Here is a 25,820-nt window from a genome sequence, read left to right on the forward strand (position 1 = left end):
AGTTTTGCCAATTTTTTTTCTCTAATTTTGTCACCTGCTCCTGTAGATTTTCGTTTTAATTTCCTCGGTCTTTTGAATGACCATTACTAATTGGTGTACCAATATAACTCCCGCTTTCTTTGTCTTACTTCCCTTTTGTGTCTCCCACCATTCTCGTTGGTACACTGGTACCTTAGACGGATCCCATCCATCCTTTTTCATCTTATCTATCCAACCTTTCTGATCGTCAGCATAGAGCCAACTCAATGATCCCGGCAGTCCCCAATCTGGGCCTCCGCCTTCTGTCATAATGTATTATTTTTGATACTAGTCTACTGCGTTCCGGTCCTCCCTAGTAACTCGTTCTCAGAGGTCTACCTATCATCCACCACTAGTGATGGCGGTCCTGACTTGTAACTATCTCGCTGTCAGAGGTGATTATTTCACTTGTAGTCGTTAATACATTATTATTACCATACGTCGCGTCATGCAATACAACAGAGAGACTTTTAGTCTGTCTCGGATTCCCAACTAACTCTGGCCTTCACATGGGGCCCAATTGCCCTCTTAATTCCGGCTCAGTATGGGTCCTCGAGACATTTACATTCCGAAATAACACATCAGATGTCAATCAACTTAACCACTTATTTAGACTTATCCACTATTTGAACTTATCCACTATTTAAACTTATCCACTATTTAAACTGCATCTCTCACCCGTCACGGATACCAGATTATTTTGGGACTGCGTCGCTGTCACACTGCCCTTCCGAGTGATCAAATTTCTGGACGGTCAAGATTTGACTACTCGCCCCGTTCACTGGTACAGGCAGTCTTCCAGCTCCGAAGTACCCTGCTCGCAGCGCCAATTTGTTGTGGCGAAAATAAATTCACATCTAAACCGTGTAAAAGTAAAAAGATGCAGTTTATTATCAGAGCTCTGGGAGAAGAGTCTCAGACCCCGCGGTCTGTGTGAGCACCTTCTCGTTCTCTCTTGGTTGGTACAGTTTTTTATTCTATTTGCATCCAATCACATTGTATTACAATAATCACCTGATCACATTGTATTACAATAATCACCTGATCACATTGTATTACAATAATCACCTGATCACATATGGATTCTTTTCAGTATTAGTAAAGGTTAGTTACATCTTACTATGCCTTTGGTCACAGGTCAAATTCCCATGACCCCTATATCCTGCTGTGTCTACAATTTTTAGCTAAAGCAGCATATTCCTTATCACTTACGCAAAACGCACATATTCTGTCTGGTCCCACAACTGCATCTTATCTTGGTTTTTCGAAGCTTCTCGCACTGTTCTTTGTTTAGTTTTGCCTTTTTACGTAAGTCAATTTTTATTGTGATATTTCTTATCTCAACCTGGTTTACATAAGAAATAGAACATAAGAAATAGGAGCAGGAGTTTCTTTTAGTCACTTTCACATGACCCCACTCCTTTGTTCTGATTTTAATTTTGCTGGCATCACTTAAGTAGTGGTCACCTCGGCTGTCCGAATTCTGAGAGGGTTCAATTTAACCCCTTCAATACAATAGCTAATTAATCCTCCCCTGCAATGATTCTGGCGGTTAGGCCCTCGTGACCCTTCTTGGTCTGCAATACTGGGCTGCAGGTCATAGGTTACAGTATCAACAACTCGTTTGTAACTGAGCCCATTCTTTCTGTTCTGTTTCTTATCTCTGCCACCTGGATTATGACGTCTGGTTCTACAGGCTGCCAGACCATATTTGCTAGGCTGAGGCTTCTTTAATAATCTACGCAAGCCATTTTGTTTCTTTATGTTACTACTTTAAGTTTAGCTGACAGCTTTATTAAATCTTTCTCACACTTCAGCATTAGCTGTGTGTAGCTTGGTGGCTGTGTCTTATCCTGTTCTTGTAAGGCTCCATTGTATAATGTCCTTGGGTTGGGCTGGTTTATTGCCACCTGGTTTCTTCTCAGCTCTTAGTGATCTTGCACATGACCCCTCTCTTTTTCCTTTGTCTGAAGTAATTTGTTTGCCCTGCATTTTAAACACTGAAAGGATTTGCTTTTAACCCTTTCAATGTGTAACACTTTACATTCAGAAACTGAGTGCAGAGTGATTAAATTTGTAGAAGATACCAATCTAGGAGGGGCAGCAGAATTGGAAGAGGCAGCTCAGATATTACAGAATGAGTTGGATAAGCACAATGGCAGATGAACTTTAATGCAGATAAGGATAAAGTGCAATACACAGGAAGGAAAAAAAGAGTTGACATGAAGTGTTGAAATAGCTACGGATGAACTTGAAAGGGATATCGGAGTCCGAGTAGACTTAATGCAGAGCATCAATCAACAAAGTTGATAGGATGTTTAACTACATAACCAAAACTGTAGAATATCATTCAGAAGAGGTGGTGATGAAACTTTATCATGCTCTAGTCAGACTGCAGCCAGAATACTGTGCCCAGTTCTGGTCTCCAAGAAACAAGAGAGCTATTCAAGCACTGCAGGCAGTACAGCGAAGAGCTCGAGGCTGATCTCCAGTGTGAGGGGTATGAGAAAAGACTGGAGGGACTTGGGCCTTTCATCCAGGAAAGAAAGTATCCAAGAAGTGATCCTACAGAGGTTATCAAGATTGTTAAGGGTATAGAAAAAGTTAACCCGGAATATTACTGTAAATTAAACTGTGGGAGTAGAACTAGAGGACACAGGCTCAAATTAGAAAAGGGAGGGTATTTTTAGAACAGAGGTCAGGAAACTCTTCTTCATGTTTCTTGATAAGCAAGGGGGTGAAAGGTTATCAGGGGTAGGTGGGAATGTGGAGTAATCAGATCAGCCACGATCTTATTGAATGGCGGAGCAGGTTCGAGGGGCCGAGGGGCCTACTCCTGCTCCTAATTCATATGTTTGTATGTATGTATGTATGTGGAATAATGTGAACATGTGGAATAATCTTCCAGATGGTGTAGTGGAGACAAAAATCATGTTCTGACGAAAGGTCTTCGACCTGAAACGTTAACTCTGTTTCTCTCTCCACGGATGTTGCCTGGCCTGCTGAGTTTTTCCAGTGTTTTCTGTTGTTATTTCAGATTTCCAGCATCCGCAGTATTTTGCTATTGCAAAAATCATGGAATCATTTAAAAAAGTGGATGCTACAATGGAATTAGAATCTGTCTGGATAGATAAATTAAGATGGGTTGAACAGCTTTCCTCGTCCATAATTATCCTGTGATCCAAGATATGATCGGAGTGATATCTGTGACTCATCACCAATTGCCACATACAGCAACACACAGAGTGTTGATTCACCAGTTAGCATGTGAGAAAGGCTGTGGATGGTGGAAGCATTTGACGAATATAGGTGGGCACCAGCACAAAGGTGTCTGTGCAAATTTTTGGTGCAGAGAGAAAAGGAAGGCTCTTTTTTCCCTTTTTGCATTATCTTTTCTCTCTGCATTAGAAATTTGCACAGTGGCCTTCACGCTGGTGCCCATCCTCATTGGTCAAAATCTTCAACCATCTCAACGCATTTCTCAACTGCTGACTGGTTAACTGACACTATGCACTGTTGCTAAATGGCGAGTTTCTGACATATCTGTTCTATAAATTTCAGTGCAGTGTCATCCTTGAATGTTTAGATAGAAGGGAAAGTACTTGTACATGTGGCTCACTATAATAAACAGTGAGTCATATTCTTAGCTGCAGCAGCACTAAGGGAAATTGTCACAGATACTTAGTGTGATACAAAATAACAGTAAACTAAATAATGAGATATATGCATGTATATTAAAAGATAAAACAGCCCGCTTGATTACCACCCCATCCACCACCTTAAACATTGGGCCAGAAATTCGGGTCCCCATGGGTGAGTACGCGCTGGGTACTCACGCGTAGGGCCAACGAAAGTACCGGTTTCGTGCATGCACTGCGCATGCGTGGGAAACTGGAACTTCCGTTCCCTTGAAAGAAGGGGTTCACAGGTCGAACACGTGCGCCAGAGAGGCAGCACGTACACCTGGAACTTCCATTTTTTTTACAGGTTTCTCTGGGAGGGTAAGTCTCCAGCAGCTACGCTTTTAAAAAGCAGTTGCAAGGCCTGCTTTTAACAAGTTAAGTGGTGAATAAAGTAAAATTAAAACATTTTTTCCACAGGTTTATTATTTTTAAATACTTTAAAGAAAGGTAAGTTATTTTTTGTCCTGTTAAAAACTGTAATTAATTTTTTCAAAAATTTAAATTATTGTTTAAAATAGTTATTTTATGTAATTTATAGTTATTTTAAAAATGTGATTTAAAAAAAAAAATATTTGAAGTTTTAGTTATGTTTTGGGGCCGATCTCTATTTCATAGATTTGACAGGTCTTCCTGTCAAATCTATGAATAGAGATTCCCTGCTACGGTTGGCTCTCCATGGCCCACATGATCCCAGGGGATGCGTCGAACTAACTGTGCCCCTGGGATACGCAAGCACTGCGCGCCGGCAGTTGGAGAAGGCCCAGGATCGGAATACCACGTGGGCCCACAGCACAACGGCCGGCGCGCTAGGTAAGTGCAGGTCGGGGGCTTGCACCCGCGGGAAGCCTCCGACCCAAATTTCTGGCTCAATCACTCCCTCCACCACCGGCATACCATAGCTGCAGTGTGTACCATCTACAAGATGCACTGTAGCAACTTGCCAAACCTTCTTCGACAGCACCTCCCAAACCTGTGACCTCTACCACCTAGCAGGACAAGGGCAGCAGGTGCAGGGGAACACCATCACCACCAAGTTCCCCTCCAAGTCACACACCATCCTGACTTGGAAATATATCGCTGATCCTTCATCATTGCTGGGTCAAAATCCTGGAACTCCCTCCCTAACAGCACTGTGGGAGTACCTTCACTACAAGGACTGCAACGGTTTAAGAAGGTGGCTCACCACCACCTTCATAAGGCAATTTGGGATGGGCAATAAATGCTGGCTTTGCCAGCGACGCCCACATCCCATGAATGAATAAAAAAATATGGATGACAGGCAAGGGTATGAGGACGAGAAGGTGATTACAGTATTGAGGATAAGTTGAAAAGTTTGTTCATTGGTACAGGTTTTAGAATACATCTCCTGCCTGGTCTTTTCAGTATGAATGGGTGAACCTAAAAAAGGACATACATATACATGCAAGTTATTTCTTTCTATAACTAAAGCTGAAGAGAAAACAAACAAAAGGCATTAGACAAATGCAGGAGAGAAGGGTGGGCAGGTAAGTCTCCAGTCTTGATAATCGTGTTCACTTTCCATCTGGCCTGGACCCCTGAAAGTTTTATTCATTCAGTGTATAAGAAGCAGTTTGAGATGTTTGAGACTTGATAAAGGGCTATATATATAATGCAACCATTTCTTTTATCTTGGTTTGGCTGAGTTCATGTGGTGCAGTTCGCCTGTAAGTCACTAGATGTTGCTGTCGAATACTGTATTTTTGCAGAAATAGGCTTTTCGTTTACCAGCTGATTTGTTTGTTCATTTGACAGTTAACACAGAGTTCTTAAAAACAAATAAAGGTTGTTTAGGTTTGTAGACTGTCTCCAACTGGGATTGCTTCCAGGGTGAAAAGATCAATTTTTAAATTTAAAGATGATCAGCAGTAACCCCACGGACACATTGCTGTAGATAAACCCGTTTGATTAAAGTACTGTAGGGCGCCAAATTCCGAGAGTTGCTTATGAACGTTACAAAACTAATGGCAGGTTGATCAGAGGCGGGTAAAACTGTGATTAAAAAACGGATTTACTTGCTGATCCTCACTTCACCCCATTCAAAAATATGAAGCAAGCGGCAACTTGGCGAACAAGATTGTATTTTGAAATCCCTTGGTGTAGGAGATTGTTTCGTTCTAGGGTTGTTAAAAAAAAATCCGTTTTGAACTTTATATTTTGAAATGGGGAACAGGTTGCGTTAAAAATAGGTAACCCTGCATTGCAATTAGCTAACAGATTTTCTGTCGAGGAGGTGTTAGCCGGGCAACAGCAGAGGGTCAACTGGACGGAGAACTTGTCCTCACCTGGGGACAGGCAGGTTTAACCTTTGACTCGGGTGGAAGGAATATTGGTTTATTTGAGAACTTCAAGAGATACAGTTAAACCGAAGTCTCCCAGTAACCTCACCAGGAAGCCACCTCCTTGCACCTTGCAAGGCGGCTGAAGCGGAGTGGGTATCTTGGATCTTGGTCTTCACTATCACCTTGGACAGCCGGTTGCACAAAGACCTGCCCCAGCTCCACCTCCTCAAGGGGCGGTGCGGGGCGAAGATCCCGAGGTGTTCCTGTTGTTGATACTCGCTGTTCCAGTTTGCTAGGAGTCATGGCGAAAGATTGTGTCTTGCTGGCTGCTGTTTCACTGCTATCTGTCGTTCAGCAGGGTAAGAGGGTTGCTTACAGATTATGTACTATAGTAAGTGTCTTTCCCCCCCTTTCCTCTCCTGGGGACGCTGGTTTCGGCCGAATGCACACTCCTGTTGTACTTTGGACTACTTCTCCCCATGTCAGCTTTGACCGCGTCAATGGGCTCGGATGGGGGCGGGGCGCAGCACCGATTCTAACCTTAGCTGACTTCCATACGTGTTTCTGCAGAATTCCAACAGGATATTGATTTTATTCCTTCTCTCCTCCCTAGCCTATTGGCACGGAGACTATTTGTATTACCTCCCCTTCTAAATGGTGCACTTCTAAAGGGGGCAAACGAACAGAGAGAGACCTGGGGGTTTACCTACACAATTCTTTGAAGGTGGCAGGACAAGTCAGTAAGGCTGCTAAAACCAAGGAAGTTCTGCTAAACCTTTATCAATCACTGGTTAGGCCTCAGCTGAATGATACGACCAATTCTGGGCACCACACTTTAGGAAGGATGTCAAAGCCTTGGAGATGGTGCAGAGGAGATGTACTTGAATTGTACCAGGGATAAGGGACTGGAGAAGCTGGGGTTGTTCTGCTAAGAGGAATTTTGATTACAAATGTTCAAAATCAGTTTTGATAATACGGAGAAATTGTTTCCAGTGGCAGAAGGGTCAAAGGACACAATTTAAGGTGATTGGCAAAAGAATCAGAGGTGACATGTGGAAAAAAAATGTACGCAGCAAGTTGTTGTGATCTTGAATGCACTGCCTGAAAGGGTGGTGGAAGCAGATTCAATAGTAACATTCAAAAGGGAATTGGATAAATACTTGAAGGGAAAATTTTGACAGGGTTATGAGGAAACAGCAGGTGACTAATTGGATAGCTCTTTCAAAGAGCCAGTACATCACGATGGGCTGAATGGCCTCCTTCTGTGCTGTATCATTCTACAAGACCACGCTTAATAGGAGGCCAAGAGTAATATAAGTACCTGGGAAGTCTCACCATCCTCGCTTAATCTTGATATCTCATCTAACAGGATGGTTGGGGAGTTTAGTTTTTTGGTTTGTTTACCAGAATGGTACCAGGGATGAGGGACTTCAGTTATGTGGAGAGACTAGAGAAGCTAGGATTGATCTCCTTAGAGCAGAGAAGGTTAAGGAGAAATTTGATAGAGGCGTTCAAAATTATGAGGGATTTGATAGGGTAGATAGGGAGAAACTGTTTCCAGTGGTGGGCGGGTCGGAAACCAGTGGATAAGTTTTGAGGTAATTGGTTTTTAAAAAAAAAGAGAGATGAGAATTTTTTTATGCAATGTGTTATGATCTGGAATGCACTGCCTGAAAGGGTAGTGGAAGCAGATTGGAATTGGGTATATACTTGAAAAGGAAACATTTACAGGGCTATGGGGAAAGAGCAGGGGTGTGAGACTATTTGGAGAGCTCTTTCAAAGAGCCAGCATTGGCATGATGGGCTGAATGGCCTCCTTCTGTGCTGTATGATTCTATCCTGCCTGAAATTGGCTAACTCAGCACAGAATCTGGGACGTTCCCAGTCTGTGTAGCTCAGAGATGGTAACTTTGCCTCTGAGCTCCAAATTTCTAACTCCTTTCACTTCCCCCTCACTTTTCCTCAATACTATTACACTCTAACTTTAGATCTTCCTTCAGCAAGAAAACAGGATGGTCTGGATTATTGATTTCCTCATACAGCATCCGTCAGTAGATGTGTTTCTGCAGCATTCCACTGGACCAGTCATTCTATCACTGCTCCTCCACCCTGAGGAGTACAAACCTCCATTTAGTAGTTGAGCCAAGAATAGGAAAAACTCAATAAATGAAGATGAAATGACAGAAATAAAATGCATTCAGTGTAATATGGGCCCGTCTGTCTGTGTTGGCTGAAAAAGAGCTATCCAGCCTAATCCCACCTTCCAGCTCTTGGTACATAACCAGACTGTTTGCAAACTTGGTGTCATATTTGACCCTGAAATGAGCTTCTGACCACATATCCGCAACATAACTAAGACCGTCTATTTCCACATCAGTAACATTGCCCGTCTCCGTCTCTGCCTTAGCTCATCTGCTGCTGAAACCCTCATCCATGCCTTTGTAACCTCTAGACTTGACTATTCCCACACACTCCTGGCTGGCCTTTCACATTCTACCCTACGTAAACTTGAAGTCATCCAAAGCTCAGCTGCCCGTGTCCTAACTCGCACCAAGTCCCGTTCACCCATCGCCCCTGTGCTCGCTGACCTACATTGGCTCCCGGTTAAGCAACGCCTCGATTTCAAAATTCTCATCCTTGTTTTCAAATCTCTCCATGGCCTCGCCCCTCCCTATCTCTGTAATCTCCTTCAGCCCCAAAACCCCCCGAGATATCTACACTCCTCAAATTCTAACTTCTTGAGCATCCCTGATTATAATCACTCAACCATCGGTGGCCGTGCCTTCAGCTGCCTAGGCCCTAAGTTCTGGAACTCACTCCCTAAACCTCTCTGCCTCTCTATCCTACTTTAAGATGCTCCTTAAAACCTACCTCTTTGACCAAGCTTTTGGTCATCTGCCCTAATTTCTTCTTATATGGCTCGGTGTCAAATTTTTGTCTTATAACACTCCTGTGAAGCGCCTTGGGACGTTTTACTACGTTAACGGCGCTATAAAAAAACAAGTTGTTGTTGTTGTAGGTTACGACACTTCAAGAGCATATCCAAGTACTTTTTAAATGCGGTGAGGGTTTCTGCCTCTACCACCCTTTTTTGCAACCATCTTCAGCCAGAAATGCCGAGTGGATGATCCATATCAGCCTCCTCCTGAGGTCCCCACCACCACAGAAGCCAGTCTTCAGCCAATTCGATTCACTCCACGTGACATCAAGAAATGGCTGAACGCACTGGATACAGCAAAGACTGTGGGCCCTGGGAGTACTTTCACCACACGGACTGCAGCGGTTCAAGAAGGCAGCACACCACCACCTTCTCGAGGGTAATTATGGATGGGCAATAAATGCTGGCCTTGCCAGCGATGCCCACATCCCATGAACGAATAAAAAAAATAAAATTGTGAGGGAATGTTGGAAAGCCGGTTACTTTGATATCGTCTCCTGCCAGGTGGTCACACCAGTGCACTAAGTGTGATCTACCTACTTCTTAACCTTCATTAGAGTGTCACCACCAAGGAGTTGCCACCTTTTGAAAGTTAAACTACTTCAAAGAATTCATAACTTTAATATCTTTCTTCAATTTCTGTGAGGTTTTACTATTTGCTTTGCTGAATTTTTTCCGAGTTAATAACCATGCACCACCTTTATGTTTTTGGGCTCAATAACTGCTCCAAGGCAGTTCCTCCAATGAGACCATTCGCACTTAATGTTGAAATAAATGTGTTAGGCTCCCTTGTTGCCTCAGAAAGTTTATTCTGTCAGTAGCTGAGCCATATAGACCAGAAGCCCCAATTTAAATTCTGATCTATGCTGTGTTAGCTGATTTCATCTGGGATAGCACTTGGCCTCAAATCAGGGGGGGCTGACTTGCTTGGTGGGAGCAGGTGATGATTACAAGATAGATATGGATGATGGAAAAAGTCAGTCCATTTTAGCTCATCCATTCAGAATGAAAAAAATGTCATTACTCCGATCACGTTATTTAACTGTCTCTTGAATGAACCTAAGGTTTTCATCTCCTTGGTTGAAAGACTGTACCAAGTGTACATCACTCTTTGAATGAGGAAGTTCTTCCTCACATCTGCCCTAAATTTTCTTTTCACAAATTTTAGCTTATGATTCCTTGTTCTAGTACACTGGTATACTTGGACGTAGTGCTGTGGATAAACCTTATCTATGCAATTTAATGTCATTATTTAAGATCTGCCCTGTTGCCTTCTTTCAATACTGTAAGATCTCCAATTTCTCCATTCTTTCCTCATAATTTAGATCTTTGATGCAAGGTATCAGCTTCTTGCCTCTTCCTGTGCTGTCTCCAAGGCTTGTTTCCCTTATGCCTTGTAGCAATGCAGAGCTCAAAGGCACTTTTTGTTTGATGCAGAATGGTTGAGACGCTGGCCAGCCACTAAGAGGGACAGACAAGAGTGGACTGAGGTGATTCCTGATTTATTTTCTTTTTCCTATCTTCTGCGTAGCCCCAGATCTCCAGCCAGTGTCTTCCCACTGTGACATACCTGGGATTGGGATTTCCATTTAGCGGGATCGAACACATAGCCCAATACTCTGCAATTTAATGTGTTGAGTATCACGGTGTCAACTATGGCATTCTTTGAAGGCATTTTAATTGTCGTCCTCTGCTCTCACTTTTTAATCTCTCTGTGTCACAAACCAAAGGCCTGCTTTCAGACTGCTGCCTATGTTGCTTTATCACTAGTGTAGCAGAGCAGCTTAGTGTGATTCTCCCTCTGATTTTTTTCCCCCTCTTTGTAGGGGAAATGCCAAGCCATTACTTGGCACCTCATCGGAGATTGGTGACTCCCTTTGTGAGCAATTTGGAGCAGTGGTCCCATGATCTTCACTGTGCGATTCAATGCCCTGAGGTTTCATAACCTTATTTGGACAATTGTCTAGCTCCTACTAGGTTCATGGCATAAAACCTCGCATAATTGAGACTCGGGTAAGACTCCACCATGACTGGATAATCATGTGGTAGAATAGAAGGGTATATTCTATGTAGATGGGGTAAATTAGAACAAGATTTAGTCCAATTTGACCAGTGTCTATGTGACACTAATACCGATTGAAAAGTGGGAAAATGTTTGATTTCCCCAGTACTGACACTGTCCACAGCTCAATGTTCACCACCCCCTCCTGAAAAAACTGAGATTGAAAATTCTCGCACAACAATCGTTCACAAATCACCTCAGTGCAAATTAAATATGAACCATGAAATACTTCTAATGCCAAAAATATCCATTTATTTTTGATGGTTGCTCCAATATTTTGGCTAGCAACATTATCATGTTGACTTCTGGAGTTTCCCTCTACCATTATGTAAAAATCTGTTCTCTCAGCATACAGAAACCCTCACAACCCAGATCAACACTGCAATGCAAGCTGAATTAATTGTTTTATAGCTGCTGCTAGTATTTTGATGTAAACTCAAATAGTAAATAATGTGAATAGATTTATCTGAGATGAAACCATTATACTAAAATGGCATGTGATGCAGTGTTGTTAATATACTAGTATTTATTTATCATTCTCTTCCCCCCCACCCCCACTTTTTCTGAGTGGGACTCATGGTACAGTCATACAAATACCTGCATCCCTCCACGTACCTCATCCAAGGAACTATTCTTTGTGAGTGAGCCTAGATGGCTACTATTCAACTGTGAAGGGCATCGCATTCAAACTCCATCCTGTCCTCCAATGATGCCTTTAAGGGTACTTTTCTAGCATGGGTTACTGGATAATGATCAAGAGTTCTCCAGTACTGCCCTTTCCGTCCCCTCTTGCTCCTTAGCCTGTAGTACCCCACCAGTGCTCTGGCAGGAATCAGCAACACACAGGGGTCACACCTTGGACTTTCCTCATCTGCATCACCCTGTAGCACATCTGGGCAGTCCATTATCCCACTGAGCCACGAGTGGCATAAATTTGATGATTTCGATATAATTGGACCATTTCTGGTGACATCGGGCTGTATCCAACATGTTGATGCCAAATGTACAACATTAGAACATACCTCTTAAAACAAAATAGAGACAAACAGTAGGTAACAAAAAAACCACAGAAAATGTGGCGAGTCAGTTAATAAATATGGCGAGAGAGAGAGACTCTAGCAGCTAAGTGTGAAGGTACGTTACCGAGTCATATGTTGGTTGACATCTGAGCTTGGTATAAATAATTTGTCTTTGACAGTTCAGGGTAGCTGTGGAATGCTGAAACACTTCAAATTAGAAAACAAATACAAGGCAAAACAGATTCTGCATTATGGGGTCTCCAAAGGTGGAAATTTGACCTAATTTTGATAGAAACTAATGTGTTGTAGAACTCTGAAATCAAACAAAGGATTTTGCTTAACTTTCAATGGTGCAACTTCACTTTCCTCCTTTTAATGAAACCATAAAACATCCATATATTAAGTTTGAATCAGGAGGTCCAGGCCACGCTGCCTGAAATGTGAATAGATCCAAAGTAGGAAATTCAGAGAAGAATGCAGAAACACATGTGTTGGCATACTTGTTTGGGACTTCATGTCAGAATGCTTATGTCAGGGTCCGTGCAGTGGCATATTGCTGCAACACTATATTTTTACCACTAGAGGCCCTAAGTGGACTACTTAAATAGTAATCTTCGCGTCGATAGCTGTGCACACTACAGTACAACACAATTGACCACACAGATTATATGGACTTCTCTTTCCTTAATATTTGTAGGATGAGTCAGTAGGTAAATGCACACCTGCCACGATACTGAGTTAGAACTGACCTGGAAGACACCAGATTCAATCGCTTGTCTGCTGAATCAGTTGATCTCAGCACGGGCAGCGGTGGGAGTGAGTATAATTGGGCTTAGCAACACTGGGAGAGGGAGGGGAATGTTTAGTCAGGATTCCTGCTTCAGTTTGCTATTCAGTGACATCTGCTGGAAGTGTACATATGTGGTTCTTGGGCGAGGACAGGGTCAGGCTTACCTGTGGCTCTCTCACATTGCCTAGACTGCCGAAATTCATGGTACAGCCTGAGACACAAAGGATGACAGTTTGGGAGCGGTGTTGGAGAGCTGCCGCTGCCTATGGTGTGGCGCGAGTTACCCCATTCGGGAGAGGATGGAAATGGGAAAAAATTGGAGGGAAAAATGCTTGCTGTGATACTGAGCTGTACAGACCAGGAAGACCCAAGTTTTCATCTTTGCTATTGCTTTATTAATTTGGGGCACAACAATTTATCTCAGTGGAACTCATCTCTTTGCTATTCAGGCTAATGATTTTGTGAGTTACCTTGGCTATGCCTTGGCCCATTAAAACAACAACAACAAAATAGAGGAGCTTTTCTCTTACTCTATGGTCTTTGATCCTCAAAACATATGGAAATCGTTATGCAGCAACCAAATTTCCAGAAGTTTACTTCAAAATGACATTAAAGAGTTTCAATCAAGAAGGTATAAGCCTGAAAACAAAAGGAATTAATTTTAATGTCTGATCCATTCTCAGCAAGCAAGCAACACATTTGGTTTGAAAAGCTGGTTCAAGTGGGAATTCTCATCAAAGCATGGTCCTACTTGTCACTGTTGGTGGCTCCAATATCTACAAAGCCTGTCTCTGTGAAAAGTATTGTGGAGCCCTGCTTGGCAGCTTCAAAGAAAACCTCTCACTTCTGGGCTCAGTATAGTTCAGAGCCATGCATGCCAATGGGCTTGGTGAGGTGTCTATCAGTCGAGAGATCTGGCTCTGCTGTCAGTCCTTGTGTTGTTTGTGCCTAAACAAACTTGCATGTTAATGTCTGGAACAGAAGAGATGCTGCAGCTGAACCTCGATATTCTGCATGAGACCTAAAGTCCACTCACACACCAGCTGTGAATCCTTTATAAATTGCTTCTCCTGCCTATTGGACTCTCTTCAGACAGTATCATCACCTGCAATGCTGCCCTGTGTGTACAGATGTTTAAATGTGGTGTCAATCAATAAACAAGAGTTGCTTGGAGCACGCATTAGACTATAAGAATTCTGTGACTTTTCTGTTGGTATCCCCGTACAATTTATTTAAATGTCTGTGTGCTCCCAGCATATGTATCTTATTGCAGTTACTGTTGGAATGCCACCTGTATTCTTTAAAAAAATAACAGTTTAATTAATGCCCATGAATTAAATTTTCCTTTGTATGTGCAGCGTATTTTGCCATGCAAGTAGGAGGTGCCAGGATGAAGTATAAAGTTGTGCCACCATCAGTTACAGGATCGCCTGATTTCGAAAGAATCTTTCGTGCACAGTAAGTTTACTTGAGCCTTTTATGTATGTATTAACATTGAAGAATTGACTAAAGATTTTTTTTCCATTTTGTTCCCAAATGAGATTGTGGTCAATCTTTTACTGTAGTCATTATAAGGCTCTACTTTTTCATCTCTAAAATCAAAGGGAAGTTCATAGTGCATTTGCCCCCATTAAATGCCAGTTTAATTTGTTAGGTGTAAATCAATCTGATTTTTTTTTTACAATTAAATAATTAACAGGGTTTTTAATTCAAGACAACACCTGGGGAAGAACCAGATCTGTACCCCAAGAGCTTTCTCAGCAGCACTGCCATTTCACAACTATGGACATTTCAGAACTATAGCCTCAGAGTTCCCAACAACTCAGGCTGGCTACACTAGGTTTTAAGGTAGGGAAGGGTTAGTATTCAGTAGTAATTACAACCATATGCATCCCATAAACAATTATATGCCCGCAAGTCACCTGCTTTCCTGGAAAGAACAAACTCTCAGAAATATTTTCAATTGTACGAAGTAATTACGCACTTATATTGTCAATGTTTTTACCTTCTCTCTTGAAGATGTTGACTCTTGCTGGCTCTTCAATACCATGGCAGCCTTCTGCTACCTGTGCCCATTCTTGATTAAGGAGTCTCAACGGTACATTTTGAGTAGCTATTTAACTGTGGAGCACTTCACAGCTGAGCCTGATCCTGATCTGACCAACATCTATACACACACACACACACACACACACACACACACACACACACACACACACACACACACTGTGAGAGAGCCTTTCTTTTTGTTTCCAAGTAGGTAAAACGCTTCAGCAGGTTTTCTGTCCCTTTCCTCACAGCAGAGGGAAAGGGTGCAGAGAAGATTTACAAGGATGATACCAGAAATGCGAGGGTATACATATCAGGAAAGGATGAACAGGCTGGGTCTCTTTTCTCTTGAAAAAAGAAGGCTGAGGGGTGACCTAATAGAGATCTTTAAAATGATGAAAGGTTTTGATAGAGTGGATACAGAGAGAGTTTTTCCACTTGTGGGGAAGAGCATAACTAGAGGCCATCAATATAAGATAGTCACCAAGAAATCAAATAGGGAATTCAGAAGAAACTTCTTTACCCAGCGAGTGGTGAGAATGTGGAACTCGCTACCACAGGGAGTGGTTGAAGCAAATAGTATTGATGCATTTGAGGGGAGGCTAGACAAGCATATGAGGGAGAAGGGAATAGAGGGTTACGCTGATAGAGTTAGATGAGGAAAGATGGGAGGAGGCTCGAGTGGAGCATAAACGCCAGCATGGACTGGTTAGGCTGAATGACCTGTTTCTATGCCATATATCCGATGTAATATGTATGTAATGTAATGTAAAATAGTATTACGCTCACAGTAGGAAAAAGTTGAGGTTTTATTTGCTTACAGCTGCAGCCTTTGATTTCCAGCAATTAACGTCTGTCAGTCCCTTACCTTAATGCAGTTATCTCCAGATAATGATACGGTGCTGGTAAATAATTTGGAGCAAGCCTTTAGATAACACAAGATTTGACTTCACACGAGCATGTGAAGGGATAATTACTGGTCCTAGCCCTTTTCGGGCTACCCCAGATCAGGCGTATTCCCCAGACGTTCACCTTCAACTAAAGTTAGAGATAGCCGAATTCTATAAGATGCTTAATTGGGTCTAAAGGTCCAGGCTATCTCTCTCTCTAAAGGAAAGGAATGACTTGAAGATGTTACCGTCCTCCAGATAGCACTTTTAATAAGTTTAACTAGACTGTAACCTACCGGATATTATGAGGGTCCGGAAACCACCCCCCAGAATTCTGCAACTCCTCACCAAAGAGTGTACAGAGATTGAGTTCATGAGTTTGATACAGAAATATTATTTGAGACAATTCTAAAAATATATAGATTTATTAAAGAACTGACATGCAGCTAATAGCTGGTGATTCAATCGCAACTTTAACAGTTCAAAATACAAATAGCTTACATTTCTTATTCTCAGAGATCCTTATTCTCAAATCTTAACTTCGTTACATTTTTACATTTCTTATTATTTCAAATCAGAATATCCACCAAAATCAAACAAGAGTACCTTTTGATCCCCGAGACTCAAAGAGTTAAAAACTTACAGAGCCTGCCTCTGAAGTTGAGAATTGCTTGCCCCTTCCAGCAACTTCTGACTTCCTATCTGAAAGTTCCATATTTTATACTCTTTTTGCAGTGGTATACCCTTTGAAGTTTTCTGCTGATGTAAGCTAATTATCTCTAGTCATTCTTTCTGTTGACTTCTTTCTAATCTTACTGGCAGTTCAGCTGTTAACTTGCAGAATCCTGTCTCTACCTTTTAGGTGTGCAAATTTTATCATAAAAATGGTTATGACAGATGTATCTATTTGATGCCATTCTTACAAAGTTCTTTCATTCAATTTCTAAATCACCTTAGCTAGTTGAAAGCAGACTTAGTGTCTCCTAACTGTTCCAAGTTCAATACAAATACCATGTAATTACTTGGTGCATCTATTGAAGTCATATTTACAAAGTCTTCTGTTTGTACCTTTTACAATATGTCAATCAAAAACACTTCAACTAGGGTGTTCTAAGCATTTCTTAGCTACTTCAATTGGTTGTATTAAGAATTATGTCTCCTGTCTTTCATTTGATATTACTTTTACAAAGGCACATGTTCCTTTTAATGTTCTGTGTTTCTGTTCTAAGTGTTAGTTTATAACACTTTAAACTGGGTAATGTATTGTGTTTCTCCCAAACTGCTGACATTCTGGAAGCAACTCTTTGCTTCTTCAATAGGGCCATTGTTTTAAAAAGCTTGTATGGTGTTTACAGCTTTGTGTTAACACTTCATCTTATCTCAGAAGCCTGTAATTCTGTTTACAGCTTGTGTCGTTGAGGCTTTTAGATTTTTAACCCCAGTTAAATAAAATCAGAATTCTGTTCATAGGATGGTGTATCTTTCAGAAATATGGCTATTCCTTTACACATGAATCATTTGTGTGCAATTGCATTGTGATGGCTGCATGCCCAAATAACAGAGGCACAATTTAGCAATTGAGGGGACAAGAAAAGTTATCTTTAAAAAGAATTGTAGAGTTATGTAAAGTTTAAATACCTTGAATAACAGTACACCGCAGATGCCATGACACTATCAAATGCATAGAGTGAGATCCTTAGACAACTGCTTACATTTGAGTTGCACTACAGATCATTAAGGTGAATAAATTCTGTTTGCCTTCTCCTTTCCCTCCTTCCACCCCAAAGCCACTGATTCGTCCTGGAATACCAATTCACAGGTGCTGGCAGCCATCCAGCACGTTGCCCAAATGTCCGCTCTTCATGTGTGAACCTAGACAGTAAGTGCAAGAAGACTATTCATTTGTGGAGACCATCACAATTAAGCCTGACTCTGACCTATACACACATGCTTTTTTCAGCAAAAAAAAGCTAGGTAGGGATCAGAAGTGGAAACCCTGGTCTGATCTGCCTCTTTTAACAGGGAAGTACTTTTGATTTAAAATCTTTAAAGTCCACTATTCGGCCTCTTCAAAACGAGAAGCAGCAGTGTTTTCACCAGTGACTTAATTTTTGGTAAAGGAACAGAATGTCTGATGAAAATATAGTACTGCATCTCAAACTAACGACGTTTTAGGGAGAATGATGCTACCTCTGTGTATCTAAAACAATATTTTTGCTGTAAATATTTATTTCTCACAATTTCCTTTGCTCTCCCCCACCTCAATGCAGGCTGCTGCGTTGGGGGTGTGGGATAATCAAACGTATTGATACATAGTTTGAATTTTGCAATGAATCATAGAATAGTAGATTCGGCCCACCAAGTCTGCGCCGGCTCTTTCGAAGAGCAATCCAGTTATTCCCACTCCCCGACTCTTTCCCCATATCCCTGTAATATTTTCTCCTTCAAGTATTTATCCAATTCTCTTTTGAAGGCTACTGTTGAATCTGTATCCACCACCCTATCAGGCAGTGCATTCCAAATCCTAACCACTCATTGCATTAAAAAGTTTTCTCTCATGTCGCCTCTGGTTCTTTTGGCAATCGCCTTAAATCTGTGCCCTCTCATTATCGACCTTTCAGCCATTGGAAACAGTTTCTCTTTATTTATTCTATCTAAATCCTTCATGATTTTAAACACTTCCAGCAAATCTTCTCTTAGCCTTCTCTGCTCTTCATTGGTTGATACAACAGGGGAGCCACTTGGGCAGTGTGGGAAGTGATCCCACCATTTCCTCTCCCTTTCCTTCCCTGCATATGGGTGATGTGGCAAATCATTGCTACATTTCATCTCTTTTTCTTTCATTCAACACCCTGACCCTAAAGAAATCCGAGTGCAAATGTCAGTCAAAACTTTTGAACTCTGGCCTTCCCGGCTAAGCTTCCAATCGCCTGTTGCATCAGGTTCTGAAAACACTGCTATAAACAAATCCACTCCTTACAGTTGGTTTTTGCTTCGTAACAAACCTAATTGAGCTGCTCCCCGGTGCCTCGATTGGTAAATGCACTGCCCATTGTAGAATTGAGCTATACAAACAGGAACATCACAGGTTTGTTCCCTGACTATGCACTGACCTCAATGGGGTTGTCATGGGGCACTACAGTTGGCCCCAGAAGGACAAAAATCAGTCAGGATTCCTGTTAGTGATCACTATCCATTAACCCTCACCTGTAAGTATGTATGTGCGGTGAGGTCTGCATCAGGTTTTATAGGATTCCAGTTCCACCCCGCACCCCCCTTTACTCTCCTAAATAGCCTGGTTCAGGTGTTTTTAGGCTCACGTGAAAAACGGTGAGGTACCAGAGGAGAGTATGTGCCCATGAAACGAATTCCCAGCATGATTCAGCACCTTCAGGAGAGGAGGGGAGAAAATTTGGGGGTGGACTGTTTAAGCAATTTTAATGAAATACCTTTTGAAAATGGCATCTGTAAATGATCTTATGCTTGTTTTGTTTGAATCCGTACAGGCAGAACTCGATTGAATTCTATCCCCTGTTCTTGGTTGTATTGTGGACTTCTGGATTGTTTTTCAATCAAGGTGAGCAGTAATGCTTTAAAAAAGTGATGAGTGAGCTTCCTGAATGCATGCACTCAGACTTCAATATAGCCAGTTTGGGGAGAGACGGTGGAAAGGAGTTGCTGTGCCTGACAGTATGAGGAGCTGAGCAATTCCTGAGCAATGTGGGGCCTAGGCTGAGCACTTGCTCCTTCACTACCTTTTATAGGAAGGTTAAGTTGAAGCTAAAGTGACTCTTGGCTATTCCCTTCCATCTCCTAATTAGCCTGTTATACAGCAGCATTGCAGAGGTCGGAAGGGAATAGTGTAGTGTGGAGACCAAAAGAGGGGGAAAATAATTTACATTTCTAAATTTTCCCCCGCTCCCAAAATGACTCGGTAGGTAAATGATACTGAGCCACATAGTGCTGGCAAGTCTCGGGTTCATTCCCTGGCCAGTGCTGATGTAGCAGATTTCGGCCCAGGCAGCAGTTGACCAGTATTAATAGCCTCAGTATACCTGAGCTAGGGTGGGAAAAATTGGCCAGGGTTTCCACTCCTGATTTCTGTTCAGTGATTCCTTCTGTATAAGTACATATATGTGGCCATCAGATGAGGACAGGATCAGTCTCGCTTGTGATGCTGCTCACCATTGCCGTGATCGAATAGCCTGCCAAGACTCACTACCTGGGCTCACTTATGAAAAATGGCTACCTGCGCTCATACTGAAGCATAGTTGGGACAACAATTCTTTGAGGATTTGCTGCAGTAATATTTGTATGTAAAATGCGAACTTACAGGAATTGCCTTTTAGCCATAAGACGAATATTGTCTCAGTGTAAAAGCTTGGAAATAATTCTCACCAATAATAACTTCGCTTAAAAAGGTATTCTTGCATACTTAAAGGATGACTGCTGCTGATCTCATTGAAGAATTACTGAGCTCAGTCAGCATGTTGAGAGATGAATTAACATCAATAGATACCATCTTTAACATAAGATGCCCAGCAATTTTGTCATTCTACAGTGCAAGTTCATTCAGCTCCTCATACTGTCAGGCACAGCAACTCCTTTCCACCATCTCTCCCCAAGGTGACGTCAGCACTTGGAGTATAATCAGAGAGGAGAAAAACCTACTGCAATACCAACTAAATTGTTGTGGTTAGGCAGAATTCTTTGTCAACTTTTTTTTAAACTTCATTGTTAACAGAGCCTGATGGAGAGATTAATCTTTAAAAAATTGTTGTGTGACACCATGCATTTATCTTGCTTTACTTTTCTATAAAGTATAATCGAAAATGACATTGGGACAGGCGGAAATTCTAATCTAAGGTGTGATCTATTTACTCTTGATGTCGACCAGGTTTCAGCATCAAACCACTTTAAATCCAATTACATTGCCGACGTTTTCTTAGCTCTCTCTTTTCTTCCTCTGTCTTATTCTGAAGTATCCTTCTGAGATGTGGTTCCATGGGTGCTGATCATCTTTGTGTACCTTTCCCAAATGGTTATTGTTCATGTTTGAAACTAGATAGTGAGTGTTGGCAGACCATTTGAACATGGGGGGACGTCACTGCAGAGTGTGATCTTATCTTCACTAAATGCCGCTACATGGGCAAGTTGCAGCAGGGGTCACTTTACAACGACCAAGAGCAGAAGCCCTCCCATCTCGAGAATAATCGTAGCACCCCGACTGCTACATTGACTTAGATCGGTGAACACAGTCTAGTCCAAAAATTGAACCGAGACCTTCTGGTATTTTTCACTGAGCCATCAGGGAGTTGAGTTTCATTTCAATGTTGCATAACGTTTTACTGAAAGGGCTACAGAATGCATGATTTCTCAAATGGCAATTCATTTAAACAGGATAGCAGTCAGGGGCTTGATCGTACTGCCCAGGGTGCAGGGTGTAAGTATAGCCCTGTGCAAAATTGAGGTGTTTGGTATTCTGATCATAAACAGCATCTTTTAACAGGGCATTCAAGATCTTTGGGTATCTCAGTATCTAAAGGGAAATCTGGAGTGGATATGGAGTTAATCTATGCCATGTTTTCTGCATATATTAAAAATGATCAATGATCATCTCTATTTTGATGTCAGTGAGGTGCTTGCATAGATTTGCCAACAAGGTATAGTGAAACTGGAAGTGGGAGGAAGATAAAAAGTGGAGACTCAAACAGAAAGGGATTGAGAAGAAAGCAAATACAAGAATAGAAACAGAAAATAAAAATGAAGGAAAGGTATAGAGAGGCAATGCAAAGACAAAAGCAGGTGAACGTAGCATCTTGCATCTATATAGCATCTTTAACATAGTAAAACATCCAAGGACCTTGAAAAAGAAAAAAAATGAATGCTGAGCAGTGTCTTGTTTTGCACACTTTGAACAAAAATAATAACTTGCAGGACAATGGAGTATTACAGTTTAACTTTTTTATTAAGCATTAGGTCTGATGGTCTTACTCATATCAGCACCGTGGGGAAAAGCCTGGCATTAGGACCCCTAGCCTGGGTCTTCAAAACAATAGTAGTCCTTACAGATGCCTGCAGGCCAATGACAACTCAGCATGTGATCACATGTGAATATAATAGGTATTCCTTACAGATGCCTGCGGGCCAATGATAATTCAATATGCAAATGTTACAAGCAGTAAAAAGAGAGGTTGGGGAAATTACCAAATGTATGTCAAATAAGATATGATTTGAGGGCTAGAGAGAGGTGGGAAGGAGGAAGAAGAAAGAATAAACTTGCATTTATGTAGCACCTTATCACATCCTCAGCACATCCCAAAGCGCATTGCAGCCAATGGATTACTTGCAAAGTGTATTCACTGGTGTTGTTCAGGCAAATCGGGCAACCAATTTACACACCGGCAATTTATTAACAACAAACGACTGAATGATCTGTTAATCTGTTTTATGGTGGTGTTGGTTAAGGGAGGAATGGTGACCAAGACAGCAGGATAAATTCCCTGCTTTTGAATAGTGTCATGAGATCTTTTATGTCTTCCTGAACAGGCAAACAAGGTTTAATGTCTTATCTAAAACACAGTTGGGTACAAATTGGACCACATTGCATCCCTTTCTCAGGGGGCAAAAAGGTCCAATTTTATGGGGTTATGTCCTGCATCCCAATGATGCCTGAAATATGCCCGACACCGTACTGGTGTGGCGATATTCCGGTATCTCTGATGGCTGCTTGAAAAGAGCCCTTGCATATACTAATGAGAGACCTAAAACCTGTTCAAGTACCCCTTTGATGAAACCGGGCAACATTGAGCCAAACAGGCACCAGGCTTGCTCCTTTCAGTTTTTTGGTTTCTTCTGTGGCCTAACGAGGGGTCCTTAAAGGTACCATTGGAGGCCGTCACCAAAACAACACCAACTTCAACCACAGCTTGTATTTATATAGCACCTTTAATGTAGTAAAACATCCCAAGGCACTTCACGGGAGTATTATAAGACAAAAAATTTGACACCGATCCACATAAGGAGAAATTAGGGCAGGTGACCAAAAGCTTGGTCAAAGAGGTAGGTTTTAAGGAGCGCCTTAAAGGAGGAAAGAGAGGCGGAGAGGTTTAGGGAGGGAATTCCAGAGCTTAAGGCTTAGGCAACAGAAGGCACGCCACCAATGGTTGAGCGATTATTATCAGGGATGCTCAAGAGAGCAGAATTTGAGAAGCGCAGATATCTCGGGGTGGGGGTGGGGGGTTGTGGGGCTGAAGGGGATTACAGAGATAGGGAGGGGTGAGGCCATGGAGGGATTTGAAAACAAGGATGAGAATTCTGAAATCGAGGCGTTGCTTAACCGGGAGCCAATGTAGGCCAGCGAGCACAGGGGTGATGGGTGAACGGGACTTGGTGCAAGTTAGGACACGTGCAGCTGAGTTTTGGATGACCTCAAGTTTACGTAGGGTAGAAAGGTTTCAGCAGCGGATGAGTTGAAGCAGGGGCGGAGACGGGCAATGTTATGGAGGTGGAAGTAGGTGGTCTTAGTTATGCTACGGATATGTGATCGGAAGCTCACTTCAGGGTCAAATATGACACCAAGGTTGCGAACAGTGTGGTTCAGCCTCAGACAGATGTTAGGGAGAGGGATGGAGTCAGTGGCTAGGGAACGGAGTTTGTGGCGCGGACCAAAAACAATGGCTTCGGCCTTCCCAATACTAAATTGGAGAAAATTTCTGCTCATCCAGAACGGGATGTCAGACAAGCAGTCTGACAATTTAGAGACTGTGGAGGGGCTGAGAGAAGTGGTAGTGAGGTAGAGCTGGGTGTCGTCAGCGTACATGTGGAAACTGTCACTGTGTTTACGGATGATGTCGCCAAGGTGCAACATGCAGATGAGAAATAGGAGGGGGCCAAGGATAGATCCTTGGGGGACCCCAGAGGTAACGATGCGGAAGTGGGAAGAGAAGCCATTGCAGGTGATTCTCTGGCTGCGATTAGATAGATAAGAATGCAACCAGGCGAGTGCAATCCCACCCAGCTGGACGATGGAGAGGCGTTGGAGAAGGATGGAGTGGTCATCTGTGTCAAAGGCTGCAGACAAGTCGAGAAGGACGAGGAGGGATAGTTTACCTATGTCACAGTCACAAAGGATGTCATTTATGATTTTGATGAGAGCCGTTTTGGTACTGTGGCGGGGCGGAAACCTGATTGGAGGGATTCAAACATGGCGTTGCGGGAAAGATGGGCACGGATTTGTGAGGTGACAACATGTTCAAAGACTTTGGAGAGGAAAGGGAGGTTGGAGATGGGGCGGTAGCTTGCAAGGACAGAGGGGTCAAGGGTTGGTTTTTAAGGAGAGGGGTGATGATGGCAGATTTGAGGGAGAGGGGGACAGTACCTGAGGAGAGAGAACCGTTAACAATGTCACCTAACATGGGAGCCAGAAAAGGAAGTTGGGCGGTCAGCAGTTTGGTGGGAATAGGGTTGAGGGAGCAGGAAGAGGGCCTCATGGATAAGATGAGCGCGAAGAGGTCATGGGAGGAGATCGGAGAGAAACTGGAGAAAAATATGAGTTCAGGGCTAGGGCAGGGGGGAACCTTAGAGGAAGTTTGGCCAAGTGGGCTAGGGGAAGGAAGGGAAGTGGCAGAGGCAGCTGAACGGATGGTCTCAATCTTGGAGACAAAGAAGTCCATGAGCTCCTCACACTTGTTATCAGAGGTGAGGGTGGAGGAGACGGGGGAGAGGGCGTTAAGAAGACAGTTAGCAGTGGAGAATAGAAGCTTGGGTTTAACTTTGCATTCCAGAATGATTCTGGAATAGTGAGCAATTTTGGCAGATGAGCGCAGCACCCGATAGTGGTCCAGCCACAGATCTGGTGGTGAATGGCTAAACCAGTTGCCTGCCATACCCGTTCAAGTCAACATCTCTTGGACTTAAGGGAGCGGAGATGAGGGCTATACCGGGGGAAACAGCCAGGGTGAGAGAGAGTAATTGTTTTAATAGGGACTAGGACATCAAAGGTGGTGGTGAGGGTGTGGTTGAGCAGATCGATAGCTGCAGAAATGTCATGGTGAATGGAGGGCCAAAGGCTGGACAGTTGGGATTTCATAAGTGCAGTTGTAAGAGAGTTGGGAGAGTGTTTTTTCCAGGGGCGGACACAGAAGGAAGTAGAGTTGGGCGGGGGGTGGTGGAAAGGGGATGTGGGTGGAGAGCAATATGAGGAAATGGTCAGAGATGGCCTTATCTGCAATTGACACGATGGGAGTAGTGAGGCCACGAGAGATGGCAAGGTCGAGGGGGTGGCCGTGAATATGGGTTGGGGAGTTTACATGGAGGGAGAGATTAAGGGAGGATAGGAGGCTAGTGAACACACGGGAGAGAGAGCATGATGATTTGAGATGGAGGTGACATCACCGAGGATGAGAAGTCGTTCGGTGCAGAGGCTGAGGGAGGAAAGCAGTGAAGATATCTCAGTAATAACATTTTTATGGTACTTGGGTGGGCGGTAAAGAACGAGAACTTTAAATGAGAGGTGAGAGGGTTGGAATAAGGTGAGATGCTCAAAGGAGGAGAAAGTGCCGGAGAAGTAGGGGGACAGACCAAGGGGTAATTTGGTGATGAGAGCCACACTGCCACCACGGCGGTCTGAGCGGGGCAAGTGGTGGAAGGTATAGCCAGGTGGGGAGGCTTCATTTAAGGGTAAAGTGTCATCACCCTGAGCCTAGTTTCCGTCAGGGCCATGATGTCGATGCAGTCATCCACGATAAGCTCATGGATGGCAAGAGCCTTGTTCGCAAGTGAACGGACATTCTGCAGGGAGATGTGGAGAGGGTTGGTGATGGCTGCCCCATTGCCAGCGTCCACAGGGTCAGCGCTGGGGAGGATGGGGAGGAGATTGGCAAGATTTTCCCCCAGTGGGTGTGCTGGGCGGGAAAGTCGGCGAGAGAGTAGGATGGGGCAGTTGGGGTTGCTGCTCGGATGGCGGCAGCGACGATTGCCTCGATGGGCCCTTCGTAGGATGCCAAGAGAGGCACAGAGGGAAGCTGTAGACTTATCTAAGAGGCAGTCAAGCCTGGGACGGCAGCAGGA

At 43.0% G+C, this 25,820-nt stretch overlaps 1 protein-coding gene across 2 annotated transcripts in view; it reads left to right on the forward strand.

Moving 5' to 3' along the window:
* Positions 1 to 5,998: 5,998 nt before the first annotated feature.
* The window catches only part of mgst2 (microsomal glutathione S-transferase 2), a 47,821-nt gene continuing 27,999 nt past the window's right edge, over positions 5,999 to 25,820 (forward strand). Inside the window, exons 1-4 of one of the 2 annotated variants that reach the window (XM_086008687.1) lie at positions 5,999 to 6,360; positions 10,265 to 10,429; positions 14,169 to 14,268; positions 19,256 to 19,326. In XM_086008687.1, the coding sequence (XP_085864813.1) occupies positions 14,180 to 14,268; positions 19,256 to 19,326 (160 nt within the window). In that variant the 5' untranslated portion in view covers positions 5,999 to 6,360; positions 10,265 to 10,429; positions 14,169 to 14,179. The remainder of the gene's footprint in view (positions 6,361 to 10,264; positions 10,430 to 14,168; positions 14,269 to 19,255; positions 19,327 to 25,820) is intronic. The other variant, XM_086008678.1, reaches the window with a different exon arrangement.

The sequence above is a fragment of the Somniosus microcephalus genome, chromosome 2, assembly GCF_052327205.1.
Source record: "Somniosus microcephalus isolate GS21.2 chromosome 2, FLI_Smic_1.0, whole genome shotgun sequence".
Taxonomy (NCBI): domain Eukaryota; kingdom Metazoa; phylum Chordata; class Chondrichthyes; order Squaliformes; family Somniosidae; genus Somniosus; species Somniosus microcephalus.